Below are 14,733 nucleotides of genomic sequence, written 5' to 3'. Positions count from 1 at the left end.
TTTGAACCTCGAGGTTGATCCCTCTATCTTCTAGAATTTCCACAAACCCACCATGTAGCAGTTACACTTTCAGACCCTGTGTTTCTTCCACTAGAGACCACTTTTCTGTTTTCTCAAACTGCCATCACACTGAGTTCTTTATAGGTCATTTCAGAAAGTGTATGGCAGAACTGGGACTAAAAGAGAAGCACAGTAAAAATTCAGGATTAATAGATATAGTTGGAATCTAGTAGTGAGCGGTAAGTAGGCAGGTGGGTATTTGTGAGGCAACATAAGTATTACTGAGTCATAGAGAGCTTCTGTCACAGCCAACATGGCCACCTTGTCTATCTGTCTGCTTAATATACACCATGTTGGTTGGGAAAGTGAGAGAATGATAGTCTTGTTACAGGGCAGAGACTGAGATGAAGCTGAGTTATCTGGAAAGATTTCAGATATGTTGCTCAGAGTAAAAGGCATGAGTTTTGTAGGAAGAATGGGAAAAGGGAAAATGGTACACCCTCAAGGGAGAGAGTCTTCTCAGAGAGGAGAGGGATGGTGTGCCTCTCACTCTACAGTCTTATTGGAGGGTCTCAGGAAAGTTTCCAGAGAATCCTGCCCAGGTGCACCTCTTGACTTTTGACTGACACAAGATATGAGACTTTCAAGTCCCCACTGCCATGACTACTCCAGGTCACTTTGGTCCATGCTGACCTGTCATAATTACAACCTGTTCTTACAGATTTTATGGTTAGGGGAGATTATCTTTATCTCCATGAGTTGTGGGATCTGGTCTGTGTAAGAGTCACATAAGTTCCCTCTTCGGGATAACTAGTATTCTTTTCATCAGTAGCTCTGGCCTGCATTTTTCCTGCAGATAACAGGTTGTTTCCTGAGGACTATAACATATTCTCTTGGCTTAAGTCAAGAAGGGTTTCAGGTAAATTGCTGTTTTTTATTTTTTAAAGTTGGTGGGGGTCAACACGGCGAGCCCAGTTCATAGAATTATTAGAATTATTCCCTTAACCTATGTGTCCACAGATTGTGTCTGACTTTTCTCTATTAGTCTCAGAATACGTTACCATAACTACTGCATTATTAAAATCACACTTTTTTGCTTTGAGGTCCTACTGAACATGTATGTGGATACAATTAGATTTATATTCAAGGACTGTTCTTGCAGGTTTTTCTACCTTTTTCAAATATCCTTGCTACCAATGTCTGACTCTCCCCCCAGATTTTTGATAATTTGGCAAGACCAGAGGAATTTTCCTGGATTTTCCTCTGTCTTTCTGTTTCCCCTATTCTTCATCTGAATAAAGTGAAAAAACATATTCTGTTTGAAGTTTTGTCCTCTGATGGTTTGGGTCCCTTTCTGAGCAATTGGAGTCCATTTCTTGGTACTGATGTATGAAGCAGAACTATCCGTGAAGCAGGCTCTGGGGTTTTCTTGCCCAGTCATGTGATCATGGGGAGCCCCCTTTAAAACCACAGTTGCAGACTGAAAAAAAGAGTAGAAGTATAATTTAAGAAAATGTGCGTTCAGGTGTGAGTTATGTGCTCATATAATGACTTGTGTGTTTGGACCTTTTATCCCAATCACATTTATACTTCCCTCAATTAGTGACTGAAAGGTCTCCAGGACACCCAGTTTTGTGGTTATATATGCATCAAATTTCTGATGATTTCCCTCAGCCATTTAATCTGTACCAAAAACATAGTAAACCAGATTTTCTTTACTTAATAAAAGAAACCTCATGTTAAAAGGGCCTTGATCTTATTTTGACATCAGTGAGGTAGTATGAGCTTTTAAAGTATTATTTAGATTGTTCACTCATTTGTTGTAAAAACATTTAACTAATTTTTACTATATAAAGGGGAATATTTTATAAAAGTAAAAATAAATGTACTTTGGGACTGAAAAGAATTATTTACATTCAAAATGTTGGTGAAAACAAACCCACATTTTTAATGAAAATATTATTTAATATTTATATTAACATGATTTCAGGAAAAACATAAAATTTGAAACCCTCACAACCTCTCTCTTAAGAAAAGCTGATATATACTTTACTTCAAATCAAAAGAAAACTACGGCTTTCCTTCTGAAGATGTGTAATGGATACTTCCTTAGGTTACTTACTGGAGATAGCAAATATAAGATGTTTCTTTTAAAAGAATCACCTAGGTTGCCAAGTGTGATGGCACATACCTGTAATGCCAGTGGCTCAGAGGTTGAGGCAAGAGGATTGCAAGTTCAAGGTCAGCTTGAGCAATTTATCAAGGCCTTAAGGAACTTAGCAAGATGATGCCTCAAAATAAAATAGATAGATAAATAAATAGAGCTGGGTTAAGCACCCCTACCTTCAAACTCTGGCACAAAAAAAAAAAAATGTAACATAGAACACTTCAAGTAATCATCCTTTTTAAGCTTACAGTTTGTTTCCAATTGAAAACATAATAGGATGTATGGAGAATCCTGCCAGAAATATACTGACAGTTTTACTTTTAATAATATTTTGCCAGGTGTGGTGGTGCAAGCCCGTAATCCATGACTCAGCAGGACGAGGAAGGAGGATCACAAGTTCAAGAGTAGCAGAGGCAACTTCAGGAGACTCTGTCTCAAAAAACAAAAAGGTCTGGGACTGTATGTAGTTCAGTGGCAGAAGAGTGCTCCTGGGTCCAGTCCCTGGTACCAAAAGAAAAAAAAAATTATTTGATTTGCCTCCTTTCCTAGTGAGAAAATCATCTTCACATCACTGGAAGACATTTTCATAAGTAGCACACTTGATAAAGGTACAGAGAGGAAGCCCTTGAGTTGCAAGGGTATTTTGCCTTAGAAGAATGGGGGACAAGGGGTAAGTAAGATTTTTCAGTGTTTCAGTGTTTCAGAGGAAGAGCTCCCGTCTAAGTCAGGTAGTCCCTAGAGAAAAGAGGGGAGGTAACCAGAGGTCTGACTCAGTATTCCTGAGGCTGCTGGTGGTTCAGGACAGGGTTGTGGATGAGAATTAAAAAGGAGCAGAGCTTCAATCTGAGCATATGTAAGGGAGTCTCTTTTTTTTTTTTTTCCCCTGAAAGCAATAGGTTAATATCCTGCTGTAGAGAGTGGGTGAATTGCACTGCCTGCCAGCTCCCTAGGGACTGCCCTGCTAGTAAGGGGAAGGAGCAGCAGCACAGAATAACCAGGCTTCTTTCTGCTTTGATGTGGAGACTACTCTGAAGACTTCAAATAAGTCAATCCCCAGGATGTCTGAAAAAATCCAGGGTAGAAGGATTCCAGAACAAACAGCCAATTTTTTGCTAACAAGGCAGGTTGTGTGGGTGACAACTTGGAAGAACAAGAGTTGTATCTGCTTGTGCAACCTTGAGTGATAAAGCAATTCACAAAATTATAAGACATTAAATAATTAATTTAATTAATTAATCAACTGATCATCATTTTAGCACATTTAACTTTGTTTTTGTATATTATATTCTTTTCTCATCCTTAATAATTTTTTAAAACATAGTTGAAAACATACAATAGAAGCCCTGTCATTTGAGCTAACAGAGTCAGATAATTGGTTGGTTAATTTGAAAAAAAATGGTTGAGCTGAAAATCAAAAAGATGACTTTTGTATAATGAAAATGTTTTGCTACATCTTAAGTACACATATATTAACACATATTGATTGATTTTTTTATTTAAATATAAGACTTTTACTTTGAGTATTGGACTATTTGATTGGAGTTGCTCAGGGTAGTCCTACCTAAGTCCACCCCTAATGTATTACCTAAATTCTGGTGAATTTATTTATTTAGCAGTGCTGGGAATTGATTTAAAGATAAGCAGGAACTTCAAGACATTTGCAAAACAATTCACATAGATCACACTTTTGGATTTTTATGATTTGATTTTTTTGCTCTGATTTCATGTTTTCAAAACACTTGCCTTAACTGAATAAGTAACAAATAATCTTTGTGCAAGCACAGTAAAAAAAAAATAAATTTCATGAGTAGAATAAATTGAATAATAAATACCATCCCTATAAAGGATTTTGAGAACAAATGATATGACTTAACTTGTCAGAGGTGAAATATGCAGGCATATTATTGAGTAATCTATTTGATGTGTGTTCATTATGCTGTGGGAATCAAGCACTTTACAGAGGGAATAGAACATGCTGCTGAATCTGTTATGTAAAACATTTTCTTGTTTATATGTCATTTTCACTATTACACAGTCAAAACATAATATAGTTTTCCATTTGTGTGATGCAATGTCATTTTAACAATTCACAGGGTTTTTTTATTCTGGTAGGACTGGATTGCTGGACTGGAAAAAATATACAAAAAGATGAGCTCTGTGTTAGCTAGGTAATTTACACAGCCTCTGAAAAGAAAAAGAAGCAAACAGAACAAAACCCAGATAAAGTTCAAGACTCATCAATTTTAATAGTTTTAAATACCATGTCCCAAAGCACGTAGCTTGAAAACAATCGGGTTAGGATTTAAAATCGATTAAGTTCAGTGTTTATAATCCAAATTATTAAAATAAAATGTCAGAATGGCATGAGTGTTGATCACTGCCCTCACAGTCATGGTCAGTGGAAGAGGGGGCCGTGTCTGCCTTCATTTGAGCAGCAGGTATCAGGGTGTCGTGATCCATGGTTTTTAGTTCATTATTAAATAGTTACATCCTCTTACAGACTTAAACATACCGCTCTAGGAAAACAAAGCACAACTGTAAGCAAAAATGCAATGTTTGCTTTCTAATTAGCATACTAATAAAAATCTGACTTAAAGTTTGAAAATTAGTAATACTGACTAATGTTTTTGTCACTGGAAAAACTCACTTTCTTAGTATTGAAATCTTGTTCTCCCTTTAAGACTCCACTTCAAATTTTCTCTTCTTTTCATCCCACTTATCCCTAGTCTTTATAACTTTCAGAAGGAATAAAGATTCATTTTTTTTCATTTTGTGATTCTTACAACCATTTATTTTTATCCCTTTAACAGATCAGATTATCTTGCATTATAATTTTTTCATTATTTATCTTTCAACCTACCTGCTCCTCCACCACCAAAATCTATGGATTTTATTTATTTATTTATTTATTTATTTATTTATGTACTCATCTATAATTGGGGTTCAACTCAGGGATTCTTAACCACTGAACAATGTCCCCAACCCTTTTTTTATATTTTATTTAGAGTTGGAATCTTGCTGGATAGCTTAGGGTCATGCTAAGGTGCTGAGGCTGGTTTTGAACTCACAATGCTCCTGCCTCAGCCTCCCAAGCCACTAGGATTATAAGCCATGTGCCACCGTACCTGTCCACTATGGAATTATTTACCTTGATTTTTCCACTTTGGGGCTGGGGTGTGGCTCAGTGGCAGAGCATTTGCCTTAGCATGTATGAGGCCCTGGATCTGATCCTCAGTACTGATGAATAAATAAATATTAAAATTTTAAAAGAATTTAGGGATTTTTATCTCTTTGCATGGAAACTGGTACAGAGTGAATTCACTGTATGAATGTCCATATCCTGGCAATGCTATTAACCATGTCAGACCTTTTTTTCTTTATCCAACCAGAAAAGTAATTCTTGGCTTGAGTTTTATTTTGGGTTGTGTCTTCCCTCAAAAAGATCTTATGCTTTTCTCGTTTTGCCAAGTGTGGGCTCCTTTTCTTTCTTTTCTCTTTACAACCAGGCATGAGACAATGTAGCATATAGACTTGCTTTCTTCTAGGATGGGAAGAACTATTCAACGAGGGTCTAAAAGTTCAGAGAAAAATTTTAAAACTTTGAATTTTTCTGTGACATTCCTAGTTAATTTAAAAAACGATTTTGTTGACTTATCTTGGTAGCTTTAGACATTGTCAAAACTCTTTTCAGGGCACTTTTTACCTCCTGATTCCTCAGACTGTAGACAAGAGGATTAAGCAAGGGAGTAACCACGGTGTAGCTCACGGCCACCAGCTGATCCTTGTCTGAGGCCGACTTGGACTTGGGCCGAAGGTAGATGATGGATGCACAGCCATAGTGGACGAAGACCACCGTGAGATGTGACGCACAGGTGGCAAAGGCCTTTCTCTTGCCCTCAGCGGAGGGAATCTTGAGGATAGTGCTAACTATGAACCCGTAGGATATGAGAATTAACAGAAAAGGCACCATGATCACCAGGATGCTGAGGCTGAAGAGAGCCAGCTCTATTATCCGGGTGTCAGTGCAGGCTAATTTGATGACAGGTGCCATGTCACAGAAATAGTGGTTGACCTTGTTGGGACCACAAAAAGGCATGTCACAAATGAGGTTCGTGGCCACCAAAGCAATAAAAAAGCCTGTGACTCCTGATAGAGAAACCAACCCCAGTCCTAGCCTTTTGTTCATAATGAGCGTGTACCTCAGAGGGTGACAAATTGCCACATAGCGATCATATCCCATCACAGCGATGAGAAAGCAATTGGTACAGGCAAAGCCAAGAAAGAAGAAGAGCTGGGTGGCACAGGCCACAAAGGAGATGGTCTTGGTGGCTGAGAGCAGGTGGGCCAGCAGCTGAGGGATGATGACCAAAGTGTAGCAGGATTCAGAAAAGGAAAGAATGAATAGGAAACCATACATGGGAGAGTGTAGAGTCTGGCTGAAGCGGATGACAGCCATGATGGTCACATTGGCCACCAGGATGGTTAAGTACAGGAGCAGGAAGATGGCAAAGAGCAGCAGCTGGAGCTCCCCGAGGCTGGAGAAGCCCACCAGGACAAAGTGGGTAACCACGACGGTTGTGTTAAAACCCTGCATCTGGATGACTTCTTCCTGTGAATGAATTTAGGAGAGACAACAATAACTGTCATCAGAATAAAAACTTTTTCCCAATGCTTTTACATTAAGTATTTTGCCAGACTTGGAATATTACTCTTTCTCTCAACCTCTCTAGATAAAAATATAGCCTTTTGGATGATTCTTTACAAGAAATTGTTACTCTGAACAGTAAGAAACAATTCCTGTATAATAGAAATACTGAAAGGTTAAAAGGAGCTCTTTAATATTTTTTAAAAAACTATTCAATGAAATGAAAACAATTTCCCAGTTTAACCAAATATGTCCCAGCTTCCTATATAGAATTGAAAACTTGAGATTAATGGGTTAATCTGGCATTCCTGCCTGTGAAACAAAAGGCATTGAGAATCTTTGGGATCGGGGCAGAGTAGGAAGTGCTAGGTTAGGATAATGCACGAAGAGGAAAAAGAATGCACTTTGAATTTATGGCAATTAATAGCCAGAAAATGTTAGGGTACAGAAAACAAGAAGAGATTTTTTTTTAGAAAACTTGTATTATCTTACTGATAGGACTTTCCACCCCACAAAGTCTCAATCATTGTTACTTTCACAATTAGTTTAAGAGATTCAGGAGAGATCAGGTATAGTATTGGTGCCACTCAGCATCTCCAAACTTGTTGGCTAATTTATTTTATAATATTTAATTTTTTTCAAGTTTTAATTTTATGTTAACTGGTACATAAAATTGTATGTGTATGGAGCATCTTTGATGAGTCTATGCATGGCTGTGAAATGGAGAGAGCTGCTTGACACGACACACTTGAATGTGTTCATATTCTTCATCCCTGCGTGGTTCGTTTGCTTAAGAAATTCCCCACACCTGCTACAATACTCCTTCCCTTATATCAGACTTCGCAGAAAAAGATGCTTTCATGTAAGGTACCTCGTTTTGATCCAAACAATCTGGTAGATGGCACAAGTGTTTTTGTCTTTATCTCTCAGGCAAGTCAAGTATACTATGTCCTCTCTCCTGAGCGTGGTAACCTGAGAGCATCCTCACTGTTTTACTTAATATGTTAAACTGAATTCACGTCCTTATATTTTTGGCTTCTTCTACAATGTGTAGGCTTCTTATGTGCAGGAACAAAATGTGTTGTCTTTTTTTGTCTTTTTTTCATACTTGGAACTGAGTCCAGAGATGATCTACTACTGAGCTACATATTATTATTATGATTACTATTATTATTTTGAGACAGGGTCTCACTTTGTTGCCCAGGCTAGCCTTGAACATTTGACCTCCTGCCTCAGCCTCCTGAGTGGCTGGGATTACAGATGTGTACCACTGTACCTGGTTGTTATTTCACTGATTATTTACCCTGCCAGAAGATTATCTGCCATATACCTTTTTTAAGGGACTAAAATGTGGTTCCATAATGCTTGTTCAGATAAAACTAATCTTAACATTGCTGACTTCTGGCTTATGTGTTTGACCCAATTTTTTGGTATCATCAAATTTTATAATACACGTACAAGCTTTTTTCTCTTATCCAAAAATTAGGGAGATAAGAAAACAGGTCAAAGGAGTAGGAAAATAGGTACAACTATATAGTTGGTGAACACACTCAAAAATGAGGAAGTCAAAGAGGATACTGCTTAATTGCAACCACCGTTTCACAATCAAACAACATTCAACATAATCCTAAATCATCATCTGACTTTTTTGTGACTCTAACAAGGATTTGGTGATATGCAAAACATCCTGTTTCAGGTCACAATTGCAGTTCTATTTTTATACCTTTTTCATGCTGTTTCTTATATATAATTTCCACATTCAAATCCCCTTCAAGCCTGTGTTCTCCAATAAACCTTCCCTAACTACCAGAGCCTGAAGGGATGCTCTCCTTTTCACAACACTTAGTGATCTTAAAACCATACTTATATGATGAGTAGGGTGGATACTGCTTTGTATTACTTTATAATTAACTTATCTATATAGACATCTGTTTTCCCCACCTAAACTGTTTTGGGGGGCACATAAATGATCTGTAGGACACACAACAGTACTGGGACTTAACAGACTCTAATTACATATTTAAATGATGGCATGGCTTAATTCTCCTTGTGTTGATGAGTTTTCTCACTTACCACGATTTTTGTCTACAATGTGTTCTCTGCTTTTCTACTATAGGTCTTTATCACTCCTGAATTTTTTATTCTTCTCAAAATCATCTTTCATTAAAAAGAGTAATCTATACTTGAGAGCTTTTCCACCCTTGTTTTCTTCTTTTCCTTATTCCTCAGTTTTCCAATTTGATATATTAAGGTGTGATTTGTGTATTTGTCTGTATCTGTATGTGAATGTGTATGTCTACTCAGAGTAGAGGCTTCTTTCATTATAATAAAAGAGGAAATAAAGTTTTAACTTGGTGCAGAATATTTTCATAACAATAAAACTATGTGTGAACATTTTTTCAAATTTGAAAGCTTATGAAAAAATGTTTCTTTCTTCAGGTGGTAACTGACAAAGAATATACACTTACCCACTTATGTCTAAAAGATTGAGGACGCTGACATGTGACTTTGAATTTGAGGACTGAGTCTCCTAGGAAATTTGGATATTGAAACAGGCATCAGAAAGCCAGTAGTAAAACAGTGACATCAGTCCTGAAAGGTTAAATGACTGGAAGAACATGTACTGACACATCTCAAAGGGTTCATTTGAATGCTTAGATGTCCACACCTTAATGTTTTAAATAAGCAGCTGAAAACAGCCCATTCTACATTCATATGCCAATTCATATCCTATAATTGGATTGGAGAGTATTTATAGCCTTTGGGATTCTAAGGACTAGGGACCCCTGAGATTTAAAGAGAGCTCAAAAAAGTGGAAATTAATGTCTAAACTTGAACAAGGACATCTCATTTACAATGAGAAAAGATACTCAGATTGCAAAACAAAGCAATACAAAAAACCTTTCCATGTGTAAATGAAACACTTAAAATGCAAATAATCATTCTTTTAGCAACAGGGGAGGTGGGGTGCGGTTAAGATACTTTCTGACAAAAAGGTTACAAGTGAGTTTTTTGGTTTTTTTTTTTTTTTTGTATGTACTAGAATCCAGAACCCATATTCCAAACTGCCTTCTTTTTCAGGCTCTTGGAAGGAGAGACATTCCCCCTGCCCTAATCACCCCGGAACCAGCATCAGACAACTAGGGGTAGCCTTGGAGCCCACTGAAATTATTCAAACTAGTCAGTCCTAACCTGCTCAGCCAGCTAACTGCCTTGCTCATTATTTCCTTGAAAAGCCAGTCTTACTTCAGTATCCCTTCATTCTCTCTGCCTTTGACAGAACTGTGTTCCACTGTTCTCTCCCTGGTGCTTCTTGTGTGGCGTGGTGTGCTCCCCTTTCCCATGTGGGAACTGTGAGTAATATTGACAGACGGTTATCCGTCAATAGCAGTCTTTTCCTGATCTGTTGGTTTAACCATTCCCGAATAAATATAAATTAAAAAGGTTGTAGTAAAGGTAGGACTTGGAGTAGATAAGAAACTTTCAATTATCAACATAGCCAAAACTTGGTTTAAAAAAAAAAAAAACTGATGAAATTGGTTAATCTTCAATGACACTGATTTGAGAAAGAACCCCAATAAACATCAAACACAATAAAAGGGATATAATAATTCATCAAGATCAACTCATACCATCACCACAGATGCCAGTTAAAAAGAACATATTGTGAAGAATATTCAAATAGATATGCACAATTTAGATGACAGTCAAGGAATGCCTAGTAAAATAAACCTTAACTTGATTCATTATGAAAGAAATTGAGTATTTATATAAACATAAGCACCTTAATCATTTTACCATCATATCATTCAGCAAAGAAATATACAGATCCCAATGGCTTCAAAAATAATATACTTTCAATGATTCATAACTCATTCAGAGACTTAAAGAAAGGGAAAAATCTCCTGTTCTTTCTATGAGCCCAGCAAAATCTTAAGATCAAAACTCAATAAGAACTGTGAGAGAAAAATTTCATACCACTTTTCACTGAAAAGAACACAAATATTAGCTCATAATACATATTAGCTCATATTTTAAAAATGCAATAGAAAATGGAGTAAATTAAGTTTAATTCCCCAAATGCAAGTGATTCTTTGTTTGGCATAAAAATTTTACTGTAATTCCTTACCTTAATTGATTTAAGAAAGACAATCATGATCATTCATATTTTTTTTTTTTTACCAAACAAGAACAGAAAGCTACTTTATTAATCTGAAGACATTCACTTTCAAAGAAGCTGGAGCAAATTTTAAAACTAAACAACTAAACGTAAAATATTAAGAGATTTCCCTTTGAGATATAAATAATAGCCCATTAATACTCCTCTTTTCAATATTTTACTTACAGTCCTGGCACATTATAAGTTGATTTTTTAAAAAGTCAAAGAAATAAAAATTTTGTATCAGAAAATTTTTTTCTAAATATCACAAGAAGAAATTTGAATAAATATATAATACACTACTACCAAAGCATTTAAATAGAAATAAATCTTAAAATATATACATCTGACATCCCTAGGGAAAATTTCAAAATTACTTCAAGACTTACTTGCATGAAGACATGAGATCTACATACATGATAATACAGAATCTGGTAAAAATTTTATTTCACATTAGTTGATGAAAACAGATAATAATTCAAACGTTGAGGGTAAATGTCTAGGATTTATAGAATAACACTAATTATGTTTGCATAGACTTTACTGTATTCCAGGCACTATTATCACACAAATTACAGTGCAAATATTAGGTCACTATCATCCTCACTTTTACTTATTATTTACATATTATATTACAATTTAAATGATGATAAAAGTGATGGGCAAAGAAATCAAGTAACTTGTCCAATGTCACACAACTAAGTTAGATTTTAATGCAGATAGAAAGGTTACAGAACTCATACTCTTTTACCTTATGTATTATGCACAATTTGTGTAAGAAAAAGTATACTAGAAATATAAACTAAAATAAGATATTTGTGTCTTTTTTGATTGTTACAAATAAACAATCATTTGTTATTTTTCACAGGGACTGAGAAATCTATTACTTATGTTATGGGAGTGGGTAAAACTGATACTTTTTAAAAATCATTTTGGCATTAGTTGTTTAAAACATGATCATATTTTTGTGTTAATTAATTCTAGTTCTAGTATTTAATTCTACAAATTTGTTTGTAAATTTATGCAAATATACATATGTGAAATTTTCCTCATTGCTGTTATGTTTATAATGACAAAATACCCCTGAAGAGTGAGATGACCAACTCGTGTATTTGTTTAGTAACTCTGGAGTAATATACCTTTGATCTCATTATTGGCTCTACTTCTTCCTATTGTTTAATCATGGATAATTTACTTCTCTGTGCCTTCATTTCTATATTAATAAAACAGAGGTAATAGAAACACCAGAGAAAAGGGTTATAATGTGGGGAAAAAAGATGTACCTTATGAAAAGTGTTCCAAGTAGGTCATTTACTCCTATTATTATCATTATGGGTGTTATACAGGTGTTAAAAGAATTATGTTCACCCAGGTGTGGTGCATGCCTGTAATCCCAGCTACTGGGAAGCTGGGAAGGATGAATCAGAAGGATCCCGAGTTCTAGGCCTGCTAGTCTAGGCAATTTAGTGAGATCCTTTTTCAAAATGAACTATGAAGGGCTGGGGATGTAGCTTAGTGATAGAGTGCCCCCCATATTCAATCCCCAGTACTGTAAAAAAAAAAAAAAAAAAAAAAAAACTCAGGTTCATAAAATGCAACTGAAGAGAAAATTGATAAATTAAGCAATATTAATACTATATGCTTCAACAGATACTATTAAGAAATGAAAGGACAATTCACAAAACAGGAGAAAATATTTATAATCATATCTCTGATAAGAATCTAGGATTCAGAATATACAAAATATTTCCTACAATTCTACTATTTTCACTACACAGGACAAATGTTAAAGGTGATTGATATGCTAATTACCTTGATTTAGTCATTATACAATGTATACATGTATTGAAACTTCACACTATATAGCCCATAACATATGTTATGGCCCAAGAACATCATAGCAGAAGGGCATAGTGCGGGAGTGCTGCTCACCTCTTGGTGGCCAAGAAACAGATAGAGCAAAGGGAAGGGACCACGGGAAGAAGTCTTTCCAGGGCACGTGGCCAGTGACCAACCTCCTCTGGCCTTGCCCCGCTGTCTATAGTTACCACCAAGTAAGTCCATTCAAACAAGGACTGATTGGGATATAGTTCTCATAATCTAGTCATCTCACCTCTGAATACTCCTGCATTAACTCAGGAGCTTTTGGGGGGGGTTACCTTGTATCCAAACCTTAATAGTGTAGATATTGGGTTAAATAGGGAGCTAGAAAGAGCTACTGTGTGGGCTTCCTTCTCCTAGGTAAAAGTTGGACTTGCTAATGCAAAGTATGGGAAATGTACATCAGGCAGTTGAAGAACTCTGTGTCCTTAGTTCAATTGTGATTGATTTGCTTCATGTAAAGGGTTATCCTAGAAAATCTATCCTAATATATGAAGTCAGCCTGGTAAGTTAATAGTTTTTGTGGCCTAGGTAACAGCATTTTCATAATCCTGCCTTGGTTTAACCTTTCCTCTTTACCACTGTGCATTCAAAAGAGATAATACATAATAGACAATGACGAATGGAAAATCAAACTACCAGTTTATTATTATTGATTGAGTTTATGCCTGAAACTCAAGGGTAGACTGATCTGTGAACTTGACTGGAATATGTGGCCTAAACGACTTTGGTTTCTTGATAAATTCAACTCCAAATCTCAAAATCTTATCACTGTTCTACAGGTTACATTTAGAGAGCGGAGATGAAGTTAACCAAAGTATGTGTGTGTGGGTGTGTGTGTGTGTGTGTGTACGTGTGCATGTACAGGCATGCATTAGTGTAGTAAGAAAAGAGGAACAGAGTGAGTAAGAAGTTCAGTTTTAACTAATAGGAGAGTGTGTCCGAGGTCATTTTAGTTATTTTATTCAGTCATATGGCATTAATAAGAGGAAGAATAAAAATGCCAGGAGAGTCATTCTGACATTTGTGACCTTTCAACACACAGTGACTTTACCCACTTTTCAGTACTCCGACATTTGACCCCAAAATGTTAGTATCTACAACCCTGGAAAAGAAATAAGATTTGAAGACCATTTGTCTTATGTTAAGAGCATACCTTTTCCACCAATGTCACATGGCTTAGTCTTGTATTATTAAAGATGCATACTTACATGTTCTACTCTCTATTAATTAGTCAGTCTTTGCAAGAGGTCATATGAGGATATTGTAGGCCTTAACTAAGGAAACAACTCATGTGGGCTCAGTATCACTTCTTCTATTTTTCAGTAGGAAGGTCATTTTCATTTTCTGAATTTCAGTTTCTCATCTACAAAATGTGGAACATAATATGTACTTCCCAAGACTGCTCTAAAATGTAAATGAAGTAGCATTTTTAAATAAGAGCATATAGTGCAGGAACAAACAATTAATACATTCAACTGATTCATACTAGAGGTTATCAGCCTATTTCATTTACATGAGACCATTTGATAGGCTAAAGGCCTGAAATAAGCAACAAAACCAAAAAAAGGGGTATTTGGTGACTACATAAATGATTTTGCTTTAGTTTTCATCATCTTCAAGTCCTGTCTTCAGCAAGTCTCAAGCTTCAAAGACATAAAAGAAAAGCACTTGACTAACCTCATTGGCAGATATCCTTGGCATTGCATGAAAGCAGGGCCTCTGAATGAGAGGTCCAACTTTATTCCCCCTAGCTTCATTGTTGATGAGATTTGTGGAAGTAAAGGAAAACACTGAGCACCAAAAATAATCAATCAGGAGACCTTTATTTACAAGTCGATCTTGAAAAGAAATATAATGTGAGGAGGCATATCTTGCAGA

At 36.1% G+C, this 14,733-nt stretch overlaps 1 protein-coding gene across 1 annotated transcript; it reads right to left on the bottom strand.

The window, feature by feature from the left end:
• Nucleotides 1-5,792: 5,792 nt before the first annotated feature.
• On the bottom strand, nt 5,793-6,761 carry LOC124987012 (olfactory receptor 10T2). The gene has a single exon (XM_047555927.1). It carries the CDS (start codon nt 6,759-6,761, stop codon nt 5,793-5,795), a length of 969 nt encoding a protein of 322 aa, XP_047411883.1.
• Nucleotides 6,762-14,733: the final 7,972 nt, after the last annotated feature.

The sequence above is a fragment of the Sciurus carolinensis genome, chromosome 1, assembly GCF_902686445.1.
Source record: "Sciurus carolinensis chromosome 1, mSciCar1.2, whole genome shotgun sequence".
Taxonomy (NCBI): domain Eukaryota; kingdom Metazoa; phylum Chordata; class Mammalia; order Rodentia; family Sciuridae; genus Sciurus; species Sciurus carolinensis.
This window is presented reverse-complemented; position numbering and strand designations above follow the sequence as displayed.